We start from the raw sequence: 27100 nt of genomic DNA on the forward strand, positions 1-27100 counted from the left end.
ATGATCAATGGTGAAATGTTGATGCATGCTTGTATTTTTAACATCACTAAAACTATTGATACTATGCTTGTTCCTCTAAGTATATTTTTGTACATAAGTTCAAAATATAATTTTAAATTCTTTCTTTTTCTACAGGTACTAAGTTTATTTTGTGAAGCATGCAACAAAGTGACCTTTAATTTGCCTTCCAAACTAGAAGCAGGGGCATTAATTGGCAGAGGTGAGAAACTGCAAGAATACTAAGGTTGCTAACTATCTAGAGGAAAAAATGTCATGTACCTTTAATATAAGCTTAATGGTATATTTTTAAAAGGTGATGTTATTTAACATCCAGGCCATGGAAAGCTTCAGCTGCCCATTTCTACACATTAAGCCTCTATTAAAGCAACAGGATATTTCTTTCCAGGCTTGTTTGGCAACTCCAGAGAACACGCTAAAGTAATCATTACCTTCTTTCTGTTGTTGCTTTTACTGTGATATTTCCATAACAGTGCCATTGTAAGCAGAATTACAGTCTTCTAAGCCCTTGACTTCAGAGGACCTAGAACTCTAAGACTTTAGATATACAGCTGTTAAGGATTGCACTTCAAATGTGGAGGACATGAGCAAGCTGTAGTTTTTTCCCCTACTGATTCTAAAAAGTTAAATAAAACACCCACCACCACCAACAACCTTACTAATAAGCAGGGTTAAAAAAATTTAAGCAGTTTTAGGATTTTGTGCCTATCTGGTTAGCTGTTCAGCTTGATTTTTACCCTGCTTATCCTGATGGTAGGAAACATGGGTCTATCAGGTTGGTACTTGGGGGCAAGCTTGTGAAATAATTGGGGTTTAAAATGTTCATAGCTCTGTATGGTCAAACAAAACAGGATATGATCTATCCTTGATCTTTCACTCATTGGAAATATGCTAATTGAAGCACAGTGTACTGTGAGGGATGGTTTGTTACTTAGATCTTCAAATTCAGATACTAGCTTTAAATGACAATTTTTAAAGCAAGTTTACTGACTGCTAAATTATCAATGAACATTGAAAATATAAAACTTATGTACTGTGATACCAGATAAATTATTAGGTTGGGACATAGCTAGAGGCAACTCCAATGTAATGTTATGCGTGATGCTGTGGCAGTACTATTAACCAACTTTACTGTAGCTGCAAGTATGGATGCAGCTTCAGACATTTAGGTATAATCTCTTAATTTTGTTTCATGGTAGTAAAATTAGGAATGATTGCTAGCCATTGTTGAAGATTTGTTTGCTTTGTTTGCTATTTACCTTTCTTTTTACAATTTTTCTTACAGTAAATCTGAAACAGTGTCTCAGGACTTCAGACCTGATCAGTTCAAGTGATTCTGACTTCGAAATTCTAGAAGATGGTTCTTTGTTTACAGTCAATGCCATTTCACTGCCTTCCACTGACAGAAATTTTACCATATTGCTTACGGACTCACAAAAACATGTACAAAAGCAGATGCGTGTCATTTTGCGATCCAATCTGAAAAAGGTAAGCGATATTCATTTATATCAAGATACATGTGTGCAAGGTACATTTCAGTTACGTTTCTTAGCATGCAGACTGTTAATGTCATGTGCACTGCTGTTTAAGCAACTACAGTTATCTTCCTGATTCACACACAAATTTAAATAGGGTATTTGTGATGAAGCAAGTTAATCTCATTGACTCCAGTGCAGTTTGAGCAATTCATCGAACAACAGAACTAGATATTTTAGGAGCCATATGACTTTTATTGAAAGTAACAGTTCTTAATCTCCTTTCTCTGCAGTAACATCTAGGTAAAAAACAACAACACATGACACAACATGACAGCATTGCGCTTTGAGTTTGCCCACTCCTGCAAACAGCAGCCCAATGGAATGAAGTGGGGGCAGGGAAACTCCACATGATACAACATCACTATGTTGTGTTTTGCAATACCAGGCATTATGGGGGAGATGCTGGTCAGGTTTGCTGGTTTCAACAGCAGCCACACAGCTTCTGTAATGTGTCATTCTGGTTTTTAATGGGTCTGTGGCTCACCAGAAGAATATGGTTAGAATGTATAACTTTAGCACCAACTCTAGATAGTTTCTTTCCGGTTATAGTGGATGTAGCAAACAATTCTTCTCTTTTACCAAATGTATTAAAATACTAGAAACTTTCTACTTTGGGCTGTGAGCAGTATACCAAAATGTCATGGCAGTTCAAGGAGAAAAAAAGAAAGTGCTAGAAGAAGCTGACAGAAATACTAGTCCATAGAAGAGATGAAAAAATGGGGACTACAACCAAACAAACACACATAATTAGAATGTAGTACTGATATTGTTTGTCTTCTAAAAATTAGGCCCCTGAAAAAGGAGAGATTGTTCTTAGAAGAAGTAAACGAAGATGGGCTCCTGTTCCAACAACTATAATGGAAAACTCGCTGGGACCTTTTCCAATGCAAATTCAGCAGGTAACTTTTAATATATTGGATGGATTATACTAGAATATTTCCTATTTTACTTTCTTTCCTATTTTACTTTATTTTACTATTATTTTTATTATAATTTTACTCTTTGCTATTTTACTTGCAGGCATACATTTTATGAAGAATATAACTCTGAGAAAACCTAAGTACGCTATTATCCTAGGGTAACAGATAGTGATGACTTTGGTATGAGTAATTATTAGTAGTTTTGTAGTTTAGTGGTATGAGTAGTTGTTTATAGATCTAGTGTATAATGTGTGTATACAGTAATGTGTGTTGATCATGTTCAAAGAGGAACTTGTGTAGCAAAGCGCTACATGCTGTAGCTACATCTACAACTTGATTTCCTTTCCAATACAGTCTTAATTACAGATGAGATTAAAAAGAATCTCTTGCTCATTGTAAAAGTGATCATGAACCAGGGTAGCTGCTCTTCTTGTGTTCTGCTTCTAAATACATATGAAGTACAAACCTAGAACCCCTTTCCTGGGTGTAAGCTCCACTGAATAAACTTTAGGATTCTGAGTGGACTTGCTTAGGTTAGCAATGATAGTCTGCTGCCATTTTATAAGATTTGTATTATTATTTTTATGAAAAAACATAATACAAGAAATATCTGTTCAACAAATTATATCAAATTGCAGTGACATCTTATAAATATTTACACTTCAAATAAGCAGAATAAAGGAGCCTTCAGTTCAATATATCACCAGTCATAACCAGGCTAAATATCTCTTAACATCATTTATATACATGCCAAAAACCTAACATTTTCATCTGGCTTGATACTGTTCTCAAATAGGATGAATATTGCTACTTCTGGATAAATAAATGTTGTGACTCTTTTGTACCAGAGGTGTTTATATGTTGTAATCTTATCCGTATGGTTGCCAGGCCTGGCCCAACAACCAGCAAGAGACCAGAGGGTCTGGGACATGGGGGACTGCTATTGGTAATAGTTTGATGTCATTTCTGGGGGAAACTGGGAAGTGATATGAAGCCTCTCTTGGAATCACAGGAAATGCTATGGTACAACTATAGAGTTTCTGGTGATTCCTAGAGAGTACTGCTTATCTGTCAACACATGGTAAATCAGTGTCTGCTAAGTGGAGTGCACCAAATGAAAGTAAGCCCTCTTTATTTAGTAGAGCTTTCTTCTAAGAAAGATCACAGACTAAATGATATATTCAGAATGTCTCTAATAAATGTTTAAATTCTCAATTATATTCCATGAGATCTACAGGATTTAAGCTAATTTTAGTAGCAAAAAAAATTGAAGTGGACATCTATTTTTATTGAGTTGGTTGTCAGTTGAGTGGTGGTGATTTTCTTGTGTTTCATTTATCCTTCTCTTTATAGCTGTTTTCTGATACAGCCCAAAAGTACAATATCACCTATTCGATAAGTGGTCCAGGTGTTGACCAACCACCACTGAATTATTTTTACATTGAGAGGGAAACAGGAAATCTATTTGTTACATGCCCAATAGATCGGGAAGAATATGCAGAATTTAAGGTATGAATACTAACTGTGTGAATTTTTAAAAATTGTAGTTTGCAATTAAATGCTTTACAGTCATGATTTCTGTTTACTATTACTATTTATGTATGGAATGGTGTTGTTTTAGACAAAGTATCAGTCGTGTTTATTGCCAGTCATGTTCATTTTGGATAGTAGAACTACTAGAATGATCTCCGCTCATATGAGAGCCATGTGGAATAGTGGGTAAAGTGCTGGACTAGTATCTGGGAGACTCAAGTTGAAATCCTCACTCTGCCATGGTAGTTCCCTGGATAATCTTGGTCCAGTCATTCTTTCTTAGTCTAAATTACCTCACAGGATTGTTGTGAGGATAAAACAGGATGGGAGAACAATGTTGTAAAGTGCTTTTAGGTTCCCACTGGGGATAAAAGATGGTTTTTACTGTGTCAAGTCACGGCTGCCTCGGCGTCATTACCCTGGTATTCCTTGGAGGTCTCCCATACAAATACTTGGCAGTGTCAACCCTGCTTACCTTCTACGATCTGAAGAGATCAGGCTAGCCCGGGCTATCCAGGTCAGGGTTAAAGGCGAGGTATAAATATATAAATAAATAAATGTGTCCTGCTAATACTAGCCACTGATTCTTCTGGTGTATTGAGCAAATTTTTTATTTGATGGCTAAAACTGTTGTACACTTCGATAATGAAAATGATACTGAAAAAATGTATCAAGCAAGAGGCTTTGTGCTCAAAGATAAAAAAGATATTGTTAGTTTACCAAGTCTATATAAATGCTAATAGTAAACTAGAAAATATAAAAAGTAACCACAACAGAGCTGAAGAGCAAGAAACGCATTGCTTTCAGTGACTTTCGCTGTTCCAGTAGTATTTCCTGATGGAAAACAAAGCACCTTAGATCAGCAAGTAACAAAAAATATTTACTCTTTTTTTTGGTACAGATAATTTGCTATGCAAGGACATTAGATGGCTATACTCCCGAGATACCACTTGTACATGTAATACGTGTAGAGGATGACAATGACAACCCCCCAGTTTTTAACCCTGCTGTCTGTACTTTCTCTGTTTATGAAAACAGCAGATCTGGTAAGGAGATAGTTGTTTTTCCCAGTTGATGTTATAAAATACTAAGAACATTAATCTTCCTATTTGGGTTTATATTTACCAGGTGAGATGATTAAGCGAGTGTGGGATAACTATATAGAGATAGTTGGGACTTTTAAAGTATTGTCTGCACTTAAAATGCGGCAAGTTAGAAATTTAAATCCTGAGTCCTCAGGAGAAAGGTGGGTTTATAAATGTCTAAATAAACACACAAATAAACTATTATTCCTTCAATAATGCATGCTTGCTGGACTTGGCATACTAGTCAGTTCCGTCTTAATATTTAATCATGGCCAAATATTTGTCAGATGTGCCATGAAGCCGAGGATGTCACTGCGCAAGATGGCAGCTTTCCTTTAATTTGTTCATTTCACTGTTCCATTGGTTGACAAGGGCAGGATTGGTTGCTGCTTCCCTCATAGTGCTGCAGCCGGCAAGGACAAACTTAGCAGCTGTGAAAACCTCTCATACTGGCTGCCTGGTGTAACTACAGCTTTCTCCCAACAGGAACAGGAAGATGAGCAGATAGCAGTGGTATTCAGACATTCTGTTTAAGCACATGCCTGTCTTCTTCCTCTTTGACCACCCCTTTCTTTTTGCATGGAGCACAGTAAAGGAATAGTGGTTTAAAACTAGCTTTAGTCATCCGTGAATGCAGGTGTGCAGCTTAACTGGAGTTAGTTTTTTCCTCTGGAAACTGGGAATCTTAACCATGGATTAACACAGGGTATAGGATCGCCATTAGTGGAAGACCAACTAATTCTAGGTATGCTGTGTGTCTGCATTTGTACAACATGGGAAACTGGAACTGGCAGTCTGAAACCACCATTCACCATTGTGCTGTGTATGGACATCAAAGAGGAGAAGTTAGGTGTACATGTGGGATATTTATGGAATCAAGGACTCCTTGTGTTGACTTACAGCCCATTTCTAAGCCTTCAGCAGCTGGGGACAGTGTGGGCGAGGCACCTCCAAAGCTGTTCCCTGGCCGCCAAAAGGCTTAAAAAAGCTTTTTGTAGGCTTTTTATTTTTTAAATGGGGCATTTTGCTCATTGAGAACAGAGGCTGCTCCAGCAAAAATTGGCACAGCAACGCTGTTCTCTCCGTTGGCGTACCCGGGGTGAAAGGGGACAGGAAGCTGGCGGCACCCCCCAGGAACACCCCCGGGATGCTGGTGCAGGGCTTTGTGCTGGTGAGATGCTGGTGGAAGGCCCAGCTGGCGTCCCTAGGTGGCTCTGCCTCTTAACCAGGAGACCGGCATCCAGGCCCCCCCGCTGGTGTCTGCCAACCTGGATGGCGTAACTGGCACGGAGGCCGAGCCACTTATGCCAGCGCAGCCCTTTCCCTGTCCTCCAAAGGACTTTCGGCCTTTCCGGTTAGTAATGGGCTCTTAGACAAGCATTACACAATGATTATCAAAAGGCAGGTGCCACATACAGCCTTAGCAAGAAAACCGAAATAGTGGTACATATGGCTGCAAATTAATATACCTTTAAATACAGTATTTGTTGCTCTTCTGAGTGTAATTTTGTATAATAAGATTGTGCTCCCTTAAACATGCAAAGGCGAAGCAAGTGACTCTGATACTGTACTTAGGTATTTACCACCATAGACATATCAAGATACAAGTCTTGTTATCATACCTAGATTATCTACTTCTGTGATGAGAAATCAAAACTTTTCATCAGTTTTAGCAATTTTCTTTATTAGAATTGACACGTGTAAGACATGAAATCCGTAAATAAAATGCAGATATAGGTATTACACATATAGCCTCTCACTATGGCTTAGCTCGCTTTTATTTTGGTAGGGCTTATTTTAAAACTCTTAGTACCAATATAACTGAAATGAAAAATAGCAATACGTTGTGACCATAGCTTTTATTTAAAAAACTGCATGTTAGCAGTGTTGTTTACTTTTTACTTTCTGTGAGCATGAGTGCACATTTTCATGTGCAACGTTTTTTTGAGGAATATTCTATTTTGAGGAATATGCTATATGGCATCATTTCAAATGTAACCTTAATAACTTGTATGTGCAGGTACCATAATTGGAGAAATGACTGCAACAGACAGAGATGAGATTGGTACACTACACACTAAACTGAAATACAGAATTGTGAACCAGGATCCTATGTCTCCTCAATTCCCCAGAATGTTTAATATAGATGGAGATTCAGGTGTTATTACTTTGGCATCCCCAGGCCTGGATAGAGAGGTAAATATATTTATTATTATTGGTGCAATATTTACTGGTAGGGTGGAATGTTGGATGTGTACGTAGAGGGAATATGGATTTCTGAGCCACTGTCACCAAGTAGTTAGTGGAGAGCAAGGCTGGTCTGGTTTGTATTATGCAATTATTATTATGAGATAGAACTTGCTACTTTGTGAACAAATGTCATATTTTAAATTTAAGGCTTGCAAAAATCTTTGAATGTGTGGACCAATATGATGCCAGTGCAATAACATGCACAGTATAATGCAGTTATATAATTAAATTTCAATCTGTAGAATATCTGTGTAGCTAAGAATTCACATCTTAAGCGCATCTGTATACTGTTTGTTATGTTATTTTCCAGGGTGTAGAACAATATATATTACTAATAGAAGCAAGAGATATGGGAGGTCAGCCCTTTGGTTTATGCACTACAGGGACAGCTGTGATTCAGCTTCAAGATAGAAATGACCATGCACCCATGTGTGAAAAGGGTTTGGTATGTCTATAGCTTTCATATTTATTATATCACCAATTAAAGTGTTTTTCGTATTTCTTGATATATTATGTTATTGTGTTTTGTGTCATTACATAAACCTTATAATTATGTGTCAGACTGTAGCTTATACTTTTGTTCTGCTGATGTTAGTTGTGGTACAAAAAAGAGCCTGTCCTTGTACTCTTCCCTCCACTGTTCCTTTTACCTTCTGGTGCAAAGACAAAAATTTCTGTGGCAGGAATTCAGATATTAACCTAATGATGTAATTGTACCTTTGTTAACTGGTAAACTTCTTAGGATATGATCTCTAACAGTGCAATCCTAAGGAGAGTTACTTCAGTCTAAGCCCATGTATTTCAGTGGACTTAGACTGGAGTAACTCTTTATAGGATTGCACTGTTAAGTCCCTGTGGATTTATAAAGACAATTTTAACAGGTAGCATTGCCAATTCTGGGTTGGAAAATTAATGGATATTTGGAGGTATTGACTAGGTAGAGCAAAGTTTGGGAAGGGAAAGGACCTCAGTGAGGTATAATGCTGTAAAGTCCATCCTTCAAATCTGCCATTTTCTGCAGGGGAACATCTCTGTAGTCTGGAGATGAATTGTAATTCCTGGAGATCGCCAGGCCTCAACTGGAGGTTGGCAACTATAATAGCAAGATATACATCATCACTATATTTAATACTGAAATGATTGGCCCGTACCATTCTCGAAAGCAGCAAAACTAGGCCATCTGTAGAATTGGGAGATTCCGTGGGTATGCATATATGATCATAAATTAAGAAAACAACAATAGCCTCATGAGAACTGACTGTGTTCCAGAAGGGATAGAATATGGGAAGAAGCTCAGTTAAAGGGGAAAAAAATCAGAAAAACAACAACAAAACAACAGCAACAGAGGGTGATGTGGAAATTGGCCTCCTCAAGCCTGGACAATTTATAGAATTTTAGAGGCAGAAATGTACATGGGGAAGAATTTCCAAATTATTTATTTTTCTCCTCTTCTAATGTTTCTTCACAGGCTCTCCGCTTTCTTTCTTTAATACTGAACTTCAGAGTTCAGGTGCCTCTCAAAAAGATAGAAAAGAAGCCCACCCACAGTTAGGGCTGAAGTAGGGTATGCTGTAAAAAAATATCTAAAAGATAGCATCTACCCAAATGACCTTATGTGGACTAAACATGCTCATTGCTCTGTTCAGAATCAGTTAGTGTGTGGGGGGATGGAGTGAGGAGAAAGAGGAAAATGAAAATTTGGCCTGCTCAATTAATGTTCTTTAGGAAGAGATTTAGGTTACATGTAAAATTTCCAATTGCTTGTCTCTTTCCTCGTAGAACCCAATATATAAAGGCTGTATTATTTACGATTTCAGCAGCTTCAAACTCTGTTTGTACTTGAAATATGTACACTAAGTTAATTGAATATCTTGTTTGTTTTAGTATGAAGTGTATGTTCCTGAAAACACAGTTGGTGCAACAGTAATAGAGATTGGTGCCATCGACAGAGATCTGCCGAAAACTCCAGCCTGGCATTCTACCTTCAAGATTATAAAGGGAAATGAAGATGGTGCATTTAGAATTGAGACAAATCCAGAGTCAAATGTTGGGACTTTATGTATTGATAAGGTAACTGACAATGAGAAACCAAAAATGTGATAGGTTATATTTGTAAAAGTATTTTGGGTTTGAATGGATTTTAGCCCTAAGCTAGCAATAATTAACACATACTTTATGACAGAACTAATCTCCTGGAAATTTGATATGTCTTAATATGTCAGAATTTAATTTTTATGAATAGTCATTGTCTACTTTCATTTAAAGCAGAGATAGTTTTATCTTCTTTATGTTTTCCGAGGTCTGTAAAATGAGTACCCAGCTTGTGGAGGGTAAAATGTAGACAACTGAGGAAGGCAATGGCATACCACCCCGTAAAAAAAAAATCTGCCTAGTAAACATTGTAGTAATGACCCAGTGCTTGCGTAGCACGTTTACCTTTAAAAAAATTATTTGGAAAGGAGAAACAAACTTCATATTACTGTTCCAATTTTGTATCATGCCAAAGAACACTTCACTGTAGAAATCACTATGTAAAACTTCACACATCTAATTCCCAACTGTGCCCCCTATCTGCAGAAACTTCAGTCCACTGATAGAGGGCACACTAACCCAAAATACATGTTTCTACAATCTTGGGGTACTCCCCAAGTTTGCAGAAAAATCTGAAAACTAAAATAAATAATTGGGGTTTTAAACCCCCCCCCCAAATTTTTTAAAAAGCATTCTCTGTGCATGTGCAGAGAATGCACCTACCTTTTGCAGCTACCTCAACAGCCTGCTCAGACATGGAGCACCTGCCTCCATCCCTCCATCCCTCGTTGGCCTGGCCGGCCATGGAACACTCACCTCCAACCCCTGCTGTCCTGATCCAGAGTGCGCAGCTGCTGTGCAGCTGCAATGGCAGAGCCTGGGAGCTGATCTAGGCCAGGCCATGCCGGCGGCAAAGCTTGAAAGCTGCTCTGGGCCCATCCACAGTGGCAGCGGAGCCCTGCTGCAGCTGAACTGGAAGGTGAGGGGGAGGAGAGGGATTCCCTCCCCTGAGTTATGCAGGTCCCCACTTGTTGTATAATCTAAAAGTGAAGTCAGCCAAATCTTTGGATCCTTAAATCCAGTGACTGGAGCTGTGAAGAAGCAACACAGGTCTTTCTACAAGCCTGAACAATATCCCAGGTTTGCAGAAAAATGTGAAATCTAAAAAAAATACATTGGGGACTTTAAAAAAATCCAAAAATGATAAAAGGAACACCTGTAGCTTTAAGCAACGTATTCCCTTAGTGGCGGTTGCTAAACAGCCACAGCATTCCAAGGCTTGGTTCTGTCATTAAAAGCAAAGGGGAGGGGCAGAGCCCTTTCCAGGCCTATTTTGGCCTTTGATGGAGGTCACCTTTGGGCCAGGCCTGACTAGGATTGCCAGCTCCAAGTTGGGAAATTCCTGAAGATTTTGTTGTGGAGTCTGAGGAGGGCAGGGTTTTGGAAGGGGAGAGACCTCAGCCGGATAGAATGCCATAGAGTCCACCCTCCAAAGCATTTATTTTCTCCAGGGTGACAGATCTCTGTTGTCTGGAGTTCAGTTGTAATTCTGGGAGATCTCCAGGTCCCACCTGGAGATTGTTAATCCTAGGCCTGGAAGCATCCTCTTGGTCACTTGATACCACCTGACTTCCATGACTAAACTAAGTGTAGCTGCTTGCTACAGTTCAACAGCAGCCACTCTATGAATGCCAGTGTGGTGTAGCAGTTAGAGATTCAGAGTAGAGTCTAGGAGACTCAGGGTTGAATTCCCATTTTACTGTGGAAACTGACTGGGTGATTTAGGGCCAGTCACATACTTTCAGCTTAACCTACCTCACAGGATTGTTGTTCAGATAAATAGGAGGAGAGGAGAATAATGTAAGCTGTTTTGGTCCCTGTGGAGAAAGGTAGGTATAAACGAAGTAAATGAATGATAAATATAGCTGAAGATGGGAGGGAGATAAAAGGTAGGTTGGTGAATGGCTGAAAGGAGAGAAGGAGGCAGGGAAAGGGAAGAGGATTGCCAGGAGGAGGTAAAGGAGGAAAGGAAATACCATGGGAAGGGAGATACAGGGGAAAGTGAGGTGATACCCCACAAGCCTTTGAAGGTTCCCTGTGATGCAAGGGGGCCTGGCCCAGTGGCTGGCACCACACAACTGGGCCACAGTTTTCCTAGGCAGAGGTTATTGGGGGGATCTGAAGGTAGGCTGGCTGTTAGGTGGGAAGGAGATAGGCTTGCCAGCTCCAGGGTAGGAAATACCTGAAGATTTGGGGGATAAAGCCTTGGGAGGTTGGGGTTTGAGGATGGGAGGGATCTCAGAGGTGTACAATGCCAAAAACGTCACCCTCCAAAGCTGCCACATCATCCAGGGGAACTAGGGTTGCCAACCTCCAGATGTGGGCTGGAGATTATCTGGAATTGCAACTGATCTCCAAATGATAGAGATCAGTTCCCCTGTAGAAATTGGCTGTTTTGGAGGGTTCCTGCTGAGGTTCCTTCCTTTCCCAAACCTCACCCTCCCAAGGCTCCATCCCCTAATCTCCAGGAATTTTCCAAGTTGGAGCTGGCAACCCTAAGGGGGACACTGATCTCTGTAATTGTGAGCTCTGTTGTAATTCCAGGAGTTCTCCATGCCCCACCTGGAGGTTGGCAACTTTAGAAGGCAGCCTTCCTCAAGTCCTTGCGGGTTCCCACTTGTGAAACTAAATTTTACATCATTTGAAATTACTGGAAAATATGCTTGATAGGAATGAGCACAACTCTGAAATTCACTTCAGAATTCAGCTGTGAAACCTAGGTAAAACAGTGTTTGACTCTTTCCTTTACTCAGCTTAACATAGTTATAACAGTGCTCTGGGCTGGTCATTGTAAGTTTGGTTTAGTCTTGGGTAAGGCATGTGTCCGTCTGTACACTTCCACCATGTACAATTGCTTCTGCAGTTGCTTTATGGCTGAGAATGGCTGATTGTCTTCAGCTGACACTGATACCCAAAGCAATCTTAAAGGAGTTCAGCCTAGCTTCAAATGAAGTGTGCTCACTGCATGTTGCGTCTTTCCCCTTGCCAGGTGCAGTTTTCATGGTTGCCACAGCATGTTCTTTGAGCTGCCATATCCTGTTCCCTAAAGGCTGAGACTGTCTTTCCCTTTGTGTAGTAACAGAGACAAAATCTTTCCTTCCTTGAGGCTGCTTTGTTAAAAAATGAACTAAGAAAAATAGACTGTAGATTTTTTTAATGGCAAGTGAAAACATGCAGTACCAGAGAGCAATAATATGGAACAAAAGGTAAAAGGTGGACTTCTGGCTCATGAGATGGAGAGCCCATACAAATTCTTGCTTTCTTGGCAGGACCTATCTGAAAGTAAAGGGGGCACTCCAAAAGAAACCGAGGGGACATTTCTTTCATAAACTGTCAATGGAGTGTCCGATTTCTTTTTAAATGGTTACTTTGGATGTGCTTCATTATGTTTTTGGTATACATTTGAAAATTGCAATGAGTCCCCCCCCAAAAAAAATGATAGCGTATCTTGTGCTTAACCTATTAACACAATGTTTTTTCCTCCCAGGGGCTGGACTATGAAAAAACCAAGGAGAGAAGATTGGAAATTTCTGTAACTAATGACGAGCCTTATGTACTAGCACCAAATTCAAGAACTGTTTCTCCAGGTTCTTGTGTTGTTGTTGTCAAAGTACGGGATGTAGATGAAGGACCAGTATTTGACCCATGTGTGTATATTATAAATGTTAAGGAATGTTTGCCAGGTGGAACTGTGGTTGGCCACTACCCAGCAAGGGACCCAGAGACCGGAAATAGTGAAGACATTAGGTATTGTATTTTATTGCCAACGTTGCTTCATAATATTGAAATACAAACTCTACATGTAGAGAGGAAAAGCATAATCCTATATCAGTTGAGTTGCTTATGTGTGACAGAAGTAACTTTTATTATATTATTACCTCATAGCATGGGGGGAAGGTGGCATGGTATAGCTTGATCTTGTCAGATCTTGGAAGTTAAGCAGGGTCGGTACTTGGAAGGGACACCACCAAGGAAGCCTCTGCAGAGGAAGTACCTCTGCTTCTCACTTGCCTCGAAAGCCCCTTGCTGGGGTCATCATATGTCAGCTGTGACTTGACAGCACTTTACACACACAAACCTGGCAGCATATGACATTTCCAGTAGGGTTTTTGTATGGATTCCATGAAGATTTAATGGCCTTTCCTTCTAAGTCAGGGAGTTGCAAGCAATGCTAGTTTCTGAAGAAGCAGAGATGGGGAGGTGGAGAAAGGAGCCAGTTAGGAGGGACATCCATATATACCTTGAGAGATTTATATGAATACAATTGAGTTTCAAGGAGCTGCTACAGTTCTTGAGCTACAGAAGTTGCCTCCCCCATATTTTAATACAGTACTGTAAAGCCTTTTGAGAAGCGATTGTTGCATGATACTTTAGAGATGTTTGCAGCAGCCTAATTCCCAACAAACATTTAAGGTGGTTTATTTATATCCAACAGCTACCTACATTTATTCCTAACAGGTATGGAATATTACAAGATCCATGTGGTTGGATCACCATGGATGAAAGAGGTGAAATCAGAACTGCTACACTCTTAGACAGAGATGCACCAAATATGCAGAATTACCAATGTAATGTAACAGTTTTTGCTACCGATCGAAGTGAGTACCATTTGTTTTATAGTAGGCTGCAGTAATTCCCTATAAAACTTCCTCAAAGAAACAGATTATTTGCTCTTTCCAGTATTTGAGCCCTGATTTTCAGACCTATTGACTACCCTTATTTGTCAGCAGATTAAATATAGGGTTTTTGTTTATAACTTTCAGGTTATTGTCTCAGGTTGTTTTACCTGGCATGTAATATGTTTTTAAAATTTTACATAAAAGTAAGTTTTTTTAAGTTAAGGTAATAGTAGTTTGTATGAAGTTTAAGAGAGTGTGGACTGTCAGAAGATTATTCTGAAGTTATGTGTGTATATAATAGTTAAAACTATACAAAAAGGGGCCTTTTTCTCTACTCTAATTGGAATGCTGTATAATTATTTTTTGTAATCTTCAGTTTGCAATTTTTGGCTCTTTTATAGTTTTTACAGGGATATTAAGTATTTATCCTTGGGAAAAATACCTTGTTTGTTTGGCATAATCAAATAGAGAGCACTTTGCGGCTCTCAGGTCTTGTGTTCTCAAACTGGGGGAGGAGTAAGATTTGTGGGCATCACATTCCTTCTGCTAGCACCATTCTGTACTGTCTGGAGCAGGTGACCAGTTGTGTCCTCCTCAGCCACTTCCCACCATGTTTTAAAGCAAGTTTTGCTTGCTCTTGGACTTTTATTTATTATTAAGTTAATTTAGCCAGACTTTCATGCTGAGAGTTGAGACAGATTGCAAAATAAAATTCAGTCAGTCAGTAGGAGACCGAATGCAATTAGACTAGGATTACACAGTTAGAAAACAGTTGGGCGGGGGGAGAAACTGTTTTAAGGCATGACATATCATAATGAAGAAGGTGGATTACAAGGGGAGAAGACAATTGTTGGCTCTTGCAACATTGTGCAAGCCTCAGGAACTGTGCTCATGGTGAAGTAATTCCAACGTGGAAATGCCTTCAATACTGAAATACTGTTTGTATGAAATGGCACTCAGTACCTTTCAAACTATTCTGCTTCAAGAGGTTTTTGTTATGCAAGTACAGACAAGTTTAGGAATTACACCAAAAGATATAATTATTAACAAATAGAGCAAAGGGGGAGGGAAGTAGGAGAATAATTTGTAAGTGGCAAAGCTTTGCTAGTTTCTAGAGCACTCTGCTGCCATTTTAATCAGTCCTGAGTAGGGATACCATTCCCCCACCCCCAAGGTGGGGCAGTGGATTCCCTTCCCCAAGCTCCTATGACTGCCACTGCTCCAAGTGGCAGTGGGAGGGTAGGAAAAAACTTGATCATGGTGCGGGCATGATGATGTCACTTCTGGGTAAAACACAGAAGTGACATTGGGTAGCTCTAGGAATGGTCAGAAACTGTCTGTGGCGATTCCTAGAGCTGTTACCTTCACTTCTGGCTGTTCTCCAGAAGTGATTGCATCGCAGACTCAGGAAGAAGGGATGAGACCAGCTCCATAGGAGAAATTAGCATGGTTTGGAAAACGTAGATCCTGGGCATGTCTCACTGCTGAAAAAAATAACAAAAAATGACTCTTGGGAAAGGCAATACAATCAATAAGACCACACAATTCCTGCTTGTGCCAGTTTGCCCTCTTGTTCCTAACTAAAACACAGGCTAAGATCCAACTGTCCACTAGCCTGCCTTCTACCCCTCCCCCCCCCCCCCAGTCTTTAGCTACTTACTGCCATGACTGCCTGGAAGACAAAGACCAAATCATACACCACTCTATGATTATCTTTGCCATTTTGTAGCACTTGCTTCCTGCAAAACACAACAGCAGGACTCCTACCATGGCACCCACCTTTGAAATTGCCAACATCACATCTGCTCATGCCGCCGCTGTCCCCTAGCTGCCACTGACCAGCTGGTGAGGGTGGCATAAGGAGTGAGTGCCACCATGGAACTTGGCCACTCCCTTCCTCGTATAAACTTTCGTCCCTAGTAACAATACCAACTAGAATGGTTTACATTAATTTTGTTTCTGTAAACCTCAGTAGGCATCATTTCAGCTCATCAGATAGTATACCAAGACATTTTTCTTGCCTCCCTCCCTCCTTCTCTTTAATTGTTGGCTGGATGGATTATTAAAATTTAAATACTACAGCTCCATCTGACTCCCATCACTGTTGAGAAAGATTTTAAAAACAACAACCCTGTAGAGTTAGGGACAGAAAGATAAGACCATTGTATTTTACAAGATTTGAGAGAGAGACCACAAAGCCCAAATAGCATTTCTTTCTCCCTTATGCTACACATAGGTAAAACATATTGTATGCCAGACCTACATCTTTCCCCAAAGTTGTGTTTGAAAGCCACAGGGATGAGGGCAAGTTGAATCAGCATCACAGTGCTGAGGAAGGGGGATTATGCTTGTCTAAATTACTTCCTGGGGATGTGGAATGGTATAATATAGTCGGATCTTGGAAGCTAAGCTGGATCAGTACTTGGAAAGGAGACCGCCAAGGAGGACTCTGCAGAGGAAGACAATGGCAAACCGCCTCTGCTTTATCACTTGCCTTGAAAACCCCACCAGGCGTCTCTATAAATCAGCTGTGACTTTATGGCACTTTACACATACACACAAATTACTCATATCTTCCCTTCTAGAATATGAATTTTGCTAGCCAGTCTTATCAGTATATAAGCATTATATTGAAACTGAACCGTGTTCCTTCTTAATCCTGATTTCATGACTGCAGTTTTCTTGGTTTTGCCATAGTAGCTGGAAACTGTTTCTACCTTTGTTCCTTTTTTTTTTTTTTAATTTGGCTTCCTTTTGCTGGCCTTTCCAGCAATGATCACAGCATCCATTGGTTCCCCCCCCCCACCTTTTCATTGCTGTTTTAAATCCCTTGTTCTTCATCCGGTGAATAAATATTACCATGTTAAACTTTGGTTAAAAACTAATTGAAGAATGAGGAAGGAGCTCTCTCCTCAGCATGTGAGTGAATAGGAACCCTAGCACACAGTTCTACTGAGTTACCAGCTGTATTCAGATCCTGTCATATCTAATCCGAAACACACCTCTCTGAAAATAGGTTCTGGTATGCATGCCCATCGGCAGTCCCAAGGTGGCCATGGAGGCAGCTGAGGTGTTTCCTACACTTGGAGTAGCAAGAGGCACTGGCCCATCCATCCCTTCGTGGGCCTCAAAAATGGAGAGGAGGAAGGTGCAAATCGCCTGGGTCCTCCACCTCCTGCTGGGTTGCCGTCTGCCTTCTCTGTCTGCAGCAGAGATCCCTGGCAGAGAGTAGAGCAGCCCCAAGTGGCTGTTCCTCACTCTGGGGTTTCAGGGCCTTATGTAGCCCAGGCCAGTTTCGCTGGTCTCCACACACACCCAGTTCCCTTCATATGAGAACTCCTGAGCACTTGTGGACCTTTTCCCTTCCCCTTTTGGCCTTGGCAACGGGGCTGTCTGGTACCCCCAGCCCAGGCCTGCTTCCTCTTGTTAGGCCTGGGCAGGCTGTTCAACAGTGGGGCCCTACCAGCCAGCTGATCAGTGGCACCAGTCCTAGTGGCTTGGGTCTCAGTCCCAGCATCTTCACATGCCGCACTGGCAGAAGCTGGGTGGGGTGGCCCTTCTTCTAGTGGCAGTGCATGGTGGTGGATCATAGTTCCTTCATGAGGGTTAGTTGTGACTATAGGGGGAATGCCCGAGTGGGGGGGGGTTCTGGCCTCCAGACACCCTCCCCCCCAGGAAGGCATTATTGTGGATCCAGGACAAGAAGTCAGCATTGGTGTGGGCACTGCCTTTGCAGTGTTGAATGGTGTAGCTGAAGGGAAACAAAGAAGCATACCATCATAACAGCTGTGGGTTGTGATCTTTGGCCGCATGAAACAATTGCAATGGAACATGATTTGTCACCATAAAATGATAATTGCAGAGAAAATATTGAAATGCACCCACATCCCACTTGATGGCAAGGGCTTCTTGTTGCTTGTGGAATACTGCTGAACCCATGGTTGTCGTTTCCAACTGAGAAATATTATGGAGTGTTTCTGGCCTTTGTGTCATTGTAACAGCTCCTAATCCAGAACTAGAGGCCTTGGTCTACAAAAAGAAAGGCTGTGTGAAGTCCAAGCTATAAGGTCTGCCTCACCCTGAGGCATGGTCTGGCATGGTCTGGCACCCTGGTCTGTTATTCTTTTCCATAGAAGATATGTTAAGGGGCTAGTGAGGGATGCAAAGTGTGTGTGAGGGAAGCAACCATAATACCCCATCAACCTCAGGAAATGGCGGACTTGCTTCTTGCTTTGCTGTTGGGGGTACTGTTCAATGGCCTCTATCTTGAACTGCATTGGTTTTCAAGTAGTGCAGCCTACTAAATACACTAAGCACTGGTCTTTGGTTTACCCTATTTTGTTCTGTGAGAGGTTTACTTGTACTCCAGCTGCTCACAAGGCTCTTAGGATAATATGAAGGTGCTATAAGTGGTCATCCCAGGACTTTCTATAGATGTTATCAATATATGCCATTGTGAATACCTGATAGGAGTTTAAGGTTTGGTCAATCAACCATTGAAAGGTGGCAGCCACCCCATGGAGGCTAAATGGCATGGTCCAAAACTGAAACAAACTTTAGAAGGTTGTGAAGGCAGTTTTTTTCTCTTTCCTGCTCCCATACAAAAACCTGCCAGTACCCTTTAGTGAGGTCCAAGGTGGTTAGATACTGAGCCTCATATAGTTGACTTATCATGAAGTCTACATGGGGCATTGGGTACACATCAAATGTTGCAATTTTATTGACTTCTCAGAAGTCTATGCAAATCAGATGGACCCATCTGGTTTAGGGTCCAACACTATGGGACTTCTCCATTTGCTTTGGGAGGGCTCTATGACCTCAAGGACGAAGATGGCTTGTATTCCTTGGTCCACGATCTCCCACCGTTTATGAGGAAGTGGCCTCCAGGGGTTTTGATCCACTTTCCGTGGTAGGATGTCAATGTTATGTTTGAACAGGGGTGTCCTGGGATATCTGGAAAACACATCCCCATAGGTCAGGGGTGGGGGACCTTTTTACTGCCAAGGGCCATTTGCACATTTATAACATCATTTGGGGGCCATACCAGGTGTAGATCTCCCGGTGGGGGTGGGGAGAGGCTAGGGTTGCCGGGTCTCCAGCCACCACCTGGAGGTTGGCAACCTCAGGGGAGGCCACACACAGAAGGCCTGTAGGGCTTCCCCGCTCCCCCCTCTCAGGTGGGAGGGCAGCCAGAGGTGGGCCCGAGCAAACAAGGCACCAGGGGGGTGCAGCCTGCAGTCGATCGGCAAGAGAGGAAGGAAGGAAGAGGAAACGGGAGAGAGAGAAAGGGAGAAAGAAATGGAGAGAGGGGGAGAAAGAAAGTAAAGGACATAGGGAAAGAAAGAAAAGGACGGAAGGAGACAAAGAGACAGAAAAAGAGGGTGAAAAAGAGGGGGAGAAAGAGTGACAGAAAAAGTGGCTCGTTCCTGGGGCTCCAGGGCACTTTGCCCTCAGGCAAAAATCCATGAGGTTTGATGTAAATACATTTGGGGTCAGATTGCAGCGGTTGGCCAACCAAGCTCTTTACATACAGCTGCTGGGCTTGGGCCCATTGGGGCCTGCACTGTATTTCATAATTCATCAAACCCAGGACACAAGTCATTGTGACTGTTCAAACCACAGTGATGTGTCCTGTTATGGGAAGATGGACCCATGAACCAAGAATTTGTCTCCTACCTGGAGCTTTTGAACTTGAGACCCATAGTTCTACTTCTGTTTCTAGTAGTGTTAGGTCTTGGACAAGTGAGTGTATGTTCTCTTGGACCCAGTGAAACTTGGCCAGAAAATCAGCTACAATCAGTGCAACTTGGCCGGCAAATGGCCTGCCTCAGCTGGACCAGATCACATTGGTCCCTGACTAGATCTAGCAAACCCAGGGATTCTAACCATACAGTAGTTCAAAGTGCGTGAACTTAAGGCAATCCTGTGGAGGCTCTCAGACTGTAAACAAAACAGGGGCTATGAACTTGTCCCAATGAGTGGGATGGTGAACAGTGACTTTGTAGAGAAGGGCCTTCAATGTCGAATGACTGAATCACTTCACCAGGCCATTGGTTTGTAGGTGGTATATGGACGTGAAAGACATTTGATACCCAACAAACTGCAAAACTGGCACATTAGGGATGACGTGAATGGGGTGCCCCTATCTGTAAGGATCTCCCGGGGAACCCCGATCCATGCAAACAGGCATACCAGTGCAAACAAGCATACAAAAGCTTGTGCTATCCCTTCAGTTTGCATGGACGAGAGCAGTATGGCTTCTGGGAAGCAGGTGGCATAATCCATGATGACCAACACATGCTGATGCCTGGCAGCCGTTTGAGGTAGGGGCCCAATAAAATTCACAGCCATATGGGCATGGGCTGTAGAGGAGCCAGGGGGGTATCCTTTGGATACATGTGCTGGCACTCCAGACAAGAGGCACAATATGCCTTTGCACCCTGGAACACCAAAGCCCCCCCCCCCCAATCACTCCAGAATCTTCCCCTCCGTCCTGGCAATTTTGTGGGTCGTCCTGGCAAAAGCCGGGTAGGGCAGCCATTCTTCTGGCAATGGTGTGTGTGATGGTGAGTCACAGTCCCTCCAAGAGGGTGAAAGCCACAACTGGGTAGTTCTTACCTCCGGACAATAGGCACAGGTATTCCTACTGAATCAACTTTAGGTTCCATTGTTTAGTAAGTTATTCTTTGTAGATGTCCTATTAAAGCAGTATTCACACAATTATATTTTTGTTAATAAGCTTGAAAATACAACATTTTTCATTATAAGTTGGGCGAGATGCAGGAAGTCTGTTCTTAAAAAATTAGAATAGCAAAACAATAAGGTTAATGTTAAAATTTTTCTATTTCTTAGGTGGCAAAACAGGCACTGGAACAGTGGTGGTTAATCTAGAAGATGAAAATGATAATTTCCCAGTAATTGTTGAACCAGAAAAAATAATGTGCAGAGACAGAAAAGCAATTTGTCTTACCGCTGTGGATGCTGATCTACCTCCTAATACTGTTCCTTTCACTTTTGAAATAACTGACAGAAACTTGGAATGGAGACTGGTAGGAAATGATGGTGCGTATTTCATTCCTAAAATCTTATTGCTGCAGTAACAATGTAAGTGATGATTATGAAATAATGTTCCCCACTTAATTTGCATTGTTTCTTTTGCAGAGAAATCTGTGTTCCTGGAACCAGTGAACAATATACCCTATGGCGTTTACGATATTCCTATTTCGGTATCTGACAATGCTGGAAACCGTGGTATTACTAATGTAAGAGTTCTTGTGTGTGACTGTACAACCCCTAGTGATTGTACTGGCGCCCTCCCACCTCGATACAACGAACCAGATGTGGGGCCCTATCAATCACCTAATGTTACCCTTGGACTTTGGGCCATACTCGCAATGATTTTGGGATCGTTATTACTGCTATGTAAGTATATTTATGCTTCTTTATATGAAATACAATGTGCTATTAATGCTGAGTTGAAGACTATACTGTGAAATTCAGATGGTTTCTGGCTGAAAGCACTTAAGCTAGTTTACTTAACATTTATGTATGATTACATATTGAATAGGTACTTCAATTGTTACTTAATCAAGCAAACAGAACAACAATGTCCTGTTTTAAGATCTATGCAGGTTCCTGCCTGAAAGTGCCTAGGGACCCTACACATATGGAAACAAGTTTCTGTATATATATCTCTAGGTGGATGAGGAGCTCAATACACAACCAACAGTGCAAAACTAAGCAGAGTTTCACCTTTCTAAGTCAATTGAAGTCAGTGGGTTTAGAACTGTGGTAACTGGGGTTTTACTGTAAGTGCAGTTTTTCCTTTCTATTTAACTGGCCAGGTTTGCATAAATGAAGTATGCAATGTCAGCTGCATTACACAGTCTTTTAATTAATTTAAGTTAATTCACACAGTCTTTTCAGACTGATGTAGAACATGTGTAAAAGTTGCTTTGGTTTTGGAGCTCATCATCTGTATAGTGAGTGTTTAACTCCTCTGTTCATATTGTGAAGCAGAGCTTGGTGTGTGAGCTGAGGCCGTTGTGCAGTGAATTTCTCACCCCACGAGAAGGCAAAAACAGCTCTGGAAAGGGCCCTGCCCCCTCCCCTTTCCTATTACTGACAGAAGCTAGTGCTTGAAGACAGGCAATACTTACTTAGCAAAGCCCCCCCCCCCCCCGCAATGTGGCCATTGAGAAAGCATTTGTCAGCTATGTTTGCTAGTGGGTGTAAATCTGATGGACTGAATCTGTTCTGTACTAAATGTTACACCCTTTGTGGAGAAAGATGGCATAAATACAGTAAATGTATAATAAATATAGCTGAAGATAGGGGGCAGATAAAAGTTAGGTTGGCTGGGGGTGATAAGGAGAGAATGAAGCAGGGAAGGATGAGAATATGAGGGCGGCTAGGAGAAGGGAAAGAGGAAATAGTGTGGGGAGGAGGATACAGGGGAAATTGAGATGCCTTCTCATTTTATACTTGCTGGTTTCCCCCCATGCAACTGGACTCCGCAGTTACCAGCAGGTAATGGAACATTGTTTTCCTGGGAAGAGGCTGCCGGGGGAGGGAAAAAGGGAAAGCTAAAGATGAGGGCAGATAAAGATAGGTTGGGTGGTGAATGAGAATGAGAGAAGGAAGCAGGACAAAGAAGACACTATATGGGTTTTCAGTCACACACAAGAACTCTTACATTAGTAATACCACAACATAAAATATCATAACATAGAAGTGTGTTCTATTGAAGTTAGTAGAGCTTGCTTTCAAATAAATGAGTTTACTATGGGACACAGCGTTGCTTCATGTCTGGCTTTCACCTTCCTGCAGTGATTCTGATAACACTTTGTGGTGGCTGCTGTGGTGCTGCACCTGTGAGCAAACATGTGTGTGATGACTTAGCTAACCAGAACTTGATCATATCAAACACTGAAGCTCCTGGAGAAGAAGTAATGGTAAGTTATTTGGACAATGTATTATTTCTGAATCACTATATAGTACAGACACCTTAAGCAATGGGTTCTGCCTAAGAGTTTGGACTCCCAAGGGGAGGGGAATGAAGAGTGAGGGTGGAGGAGGGAATTGGATTGAAAGGATGAAAAGGTAAGCCCTTGATTGCTGAAGAACAGATGTGGAGGAAGCTAGCCACAGGTCAGCAGATTGCTGTGACCCAGAATAGCAAGAGACAAAAAGGGCTGTCAGTAAACCAAAGATGTTATTAAGAATCAGTAGGAGCATAGTGGGAGAGTGGGGTAACAAAGTACCTGAAGTAGTCAATCTCTGATCTGGCCAGAAAACGCTGACTTAGCTCCCACTGAATCATTCACATTCAAAACATATAAGTGTCATTTGCCACTGGTAACATAAGGTGATACACTTCAAACCTGAGTGAGAAAATGACTGAAGTGCTACTATATGATAGAAGAAGAGTTGGTTTTTATATGCCGACTTTCTATACCACTTAAGGTAGAATCAAGCCAGCTTAAAATCACCTTCCCTTCCCCTCCCCACAACAGACACCCTGTAAGGTAGGTGGGGCTGAGAGAGCTCTGAGAGAGCTGTGATTAGCCCAAGGTCACCCAGATGGCTTCATGTGTAAACCAACCCAGTTCACCAGATTAAAGTCTTCTGCTCATGTGGAGGAGTGGGGAATAGGAAGTAAAATTGGTGGATTTCCTAATTAACTTCATCCCAGTGCCTTTGAAAATTGTCTGTATATCTGGGACATGAGTGTGTGTGTCAAGCCTTAGACTGTTTTTGGTTTTTTTTTTTTTTACTGCCCTGACAGTTTTGTTTCCTTATACTAGAGGTGTTTGACCTTTTTAGCATGCAGGCACCTTTGGAATCAGGCGCAGTCACAAAACGGCTGCCACAGGAGATCGAGTCAGTCACAAAATACCAGGGATAACTCTTAATAGCAAGTCTTCCAACATTTTGTCTGAAGTCTGTTTAACTGGCTACCTTTTAAAACAACCATATTGTTTAAAAATATTTCCTGGCATAGACAACAGTTTACCTTCAGCTGCACAGTGAAGTTCCTGGTGCTGTGGTGGCAGCTGCAGGGTTGTCCTGGCTTTTGAGGGAGTAACCACCGGATGACTTGAAACCACCCGACTTGCATGACTCAGTGAGGAGTGGCTGCTTGCTACTGCTCAATAGCAGCCATCCCACAAAAGCCAGTCATGTGTAGTCATTAGAATTTCAGGTTAGGATTTGGGAGATCCAGGTTTGAATCACCAGTCTGCTGTGGAAGCTTAATGGATGATCTTGGGCCGGTTACACATTTCCAGCCTAACTTACTTCACAGGGTTGTTGTGAGAATAAAATGGAAGAGAGCAGAATGAAGTAGGCTGCCTTGGGTAGCCATTGTGGAGAAAGATGGGGGGGCAGGGTTTCTAGCCCTTTCCGTTGCAAAGTTAAGGGGAAAGGGTGCAAGTTGTAATAGATCATTACAGCATTTTAACACTCAGTTTCCAATTATTTAAATATAGTGAACTGATGGCGTTGGGAGGTCATGGTAGCTATAGGGGGCTGAGGCCAGGAAAGTGCAGGGGAAACTGCTATGTAGATGTTATTTTGCCACTGCAAATTTCTCTGTATTTGCAGCAGCTAACAACGCATTCCTGAGATGCGCTGACTGCCGGAACCAAAGGCCTTTGGAGGCCAGCAAAGGCCTGTGCCAGCGCTAGGGCCCTCAGTGCCGGTGTCTGGGCTGCACACCCCAGTGTTTGTGGCCCCAGTGCCAGCGTGCAGGACCGGTCGCCGGCCACTGCCATGGCAGTGCCAGGCCTGGACGCTGGCAAAGGCCGCGTCAGCGTCCCGGGAGGCGTTGCCTTTTAAGCCCGGTGCAGGCATTCCATCAGGAATGCGCTGTTAGAGTGCCACACAGAGAACTGTGTCTGTGTGGAGGAAACCAGGGTCTGTTACTTGAAGCTGAATAAAATCAGGGACTGGATTGGCTTCCACTGAAAAGTCTGTGTAAGTCAAACTGTATGAGCCAGTTGAAATGTGCAGAAGCATTGTATGCAGAAGCACAAGTTATACTCATGCTTCCTTGATGTTTATAACATCCAAAGAACCTTTTAAACTTGATCCTAACCCTGTCTCTTAATGAAGCAGTTCAAAGTCTTTTTTTCCTGTTATTTTTTCATTAGGATCCAAACATACTTCCTGTGAAAACAGGAAATGTGGTTACTAGTGATCAAGGGGTTGGCTTTGGAGTAAAAACTGGAGGACAGGAGAGCTTTGAAATGGTCAAGGGAGGAGGACATCAGACCATGGATTCATTTGAAGGAGGAGGACTTCATACCTTACAGTCAGTCAAAGGACATCAGACATTGGAATCAGGAAGGGGATATGGACATTCCATGATGGATAACTATAGATACTCCTATTCAGAATGGCAGAATTTCACTCATCCTCGCCTAACTGAGGTAAGGATGCTGATCTGTATTTATTAACAGCTCATATGCCCTTTGTTAGAATTAATATCACCTAACAACCATGGATCATATATTCTGAGAAATTTAGGATCTACTGTGAATTCATTGGCTTGCAATGTCATTGTTTTTTACAAGCTTTGCTTTCATTGCTCTGTAGTGTTTGGATTTAGAGAAAAGAGAAAAATTTGCTTTGTATGGCATGGTTGTATGTGTGTGTGTTAAATGCCGTCAAGTCTTTCCGATTTATGGCAACTCTATGGCACGGGAACATTTTTTTTAAAAAGAGAAAGAGGTAAAGATTTCTATCTGACCATGGATTTGCTATTTACATGTTTGTTTTGGCTTGCTTTCCCATTATTATTTTTGTAATTTTCACCCTCTGATCTAACTGTTCACAACACTTCTAGTATTGCCTAGGATCCATGGGTTGGTTGTGAATGGTCATAAAGAGTTTTATTTCTATTTTGATTAAATTTATGACCATTTATCAGTGTGCTCTCTGTGTATATTTGTGCTAACTGACTATGTAGTATTTCAGATTGTTCAGTGTTTGTAACAAATGCCTAATGAAGGTTCTGTGATGATGATGGTATTGACTAGTATTGATAGCAGAGGCCGTTTAGGTAGTGCATTCTGAGAAAAAGTATGTGGCATGAACTGCACCCCAGGCCTCAAACCTGCCTATAATTAAAAATATATATAGTTATAATTTTTTATCTTCTTTACTGATTTTTAAAAACTGATAGAAATTATTTGCATCTTATTGTGATCAGTAGAAGTTTAATATTTTTTGTTAAATTCTTCTTAGAACTAAAGATATAGACCAATCATGTGCATTTTTTATATATAGGAACCCATTAGAGGACACACTCTGATTAAAAATTAAACATTGAAAGGTAAATCAACGAAATTATTTTTATGCCATATGTTTATGTTCGTGTAAGAAAACAAATAACGTGTTTTTCCCTCTCCCCATACAGAAGGTGTATCTGTGTGGACAGGATGAAGAGCATAAGCATTCTGAAGACTATGTCCTTTCATATAACTATGAAGGAAGAGGCTCACCGGCTGGCTCTGTAGGCTGCTGCACTGATCAGCAAGAAGAAGAGGCGTTGGACTTTTTAGATCAGCTGGAACCCAAGTTTAGGACATTAGCAGAAACCTGTGTAAGGAGATAAGTTTGGTGATGACTGCAAAAAAACGTCGACCTTTCCATAGGGGTGGCTGTTGTAAAATTTCAGTGGATTTGTCTATTTTTTTTTCCTTTCTTGTGGGAACAGTTAATCAAAAAATACGCTTACGGTTTGCTTGTTTCTGCACCTAAACTTCAGTAGGTAGATAATGTGTTCTACATGCAGCACTATCTTAGACTTGGTTTACTTTTTAATGTTGAATTAGATTTCAACATCTGTAAAGTCAACATTATAGGCAAACTTCTTTGTAAACAAAATAGATTTCATATTTTCTCTGCAGATATTTGGGTGGTGGAAAGTTTTTGTTTGAGTCATCTGATGCTTTCCTTTAGTTTTAGATAAATAAATGCTATTTGCTATATGTTAAAGTAGTTGTTAATTTCTTAGATTTATAGATATAAAAACCAAAGCC

At 41.4% G+C, this 27100-nt stretch overlaps 1 protein-coding gene across 1 annotated transcript; it reads left to right on the forward strand.

Annotated features, from left to right (window-relative positions):
* On the forward strand, positions 1–26688 carry LOC130482114 (desmocollin-1-like). The gene is made up of 15 exons (XM_056854928.1): positions 1–220; positions 1304–1506; positions 2345–2455; positions 3830–3985; positions 4911–5055; positions 7115–7290; positions 7655–7789; positions 9229–9414; positions 12923–13182; positions 13894–14033; positions 20907–21116; positions 21216–21476; positions 22884–23008; positions 25208–25486; positions 26476–26688. Exons 1-15 carry the CDS (start codon positions 1–3, stop codon positions 26671–26673), a joined length of 2805 nt encoding a protein of 934 aa, XP_056710906.1. The 3' UTR covers positions 26674–26688.
* The last annotated feature ends 412 nt before the right edge of the window (positions 26689–27100 follow it).

The sequence above is a fragment of the Euleptes europaea genome, chromosome 8 (genome assembly GCF_029931775.1).
Source record: "Euleptes europaea isolate rEulEur1 chromosome 8, rEulEur1.hap1, whole genome shotgun sequence".
Taxonomy (NCBI): domain Eukaryota; kingdom Metazoa; phylum Chordata; class Lepidosauria; order Squamata; family Sphaerodactylidae; genus Euleptes; species Euleptes europaea.

Bases quoted from the DNA above. Each gene is read 5' to 3' on its own strand.
- LOC130482114 (XM_056854928.1), top strand. From the start codon at position 1: ATGATCAATGGTGAAATGTTGATGCATGCTTGTATTTTTAACATCACT. The intron at 9,415-12,922 runs GTAACTGACAAT...TTTTCCTCCCAG, and splicing joins GGACTTTATGTATTGATAAG to GGGCTGGACTATGAAAAAAC. The intron at 25,487-26,475 runs GTAAGGATGCTG...CTCCCCATACAG, and splicing joins CTCATCCTCGCCTAACTGAG to AAGGTGTATCTGTGTGGACA.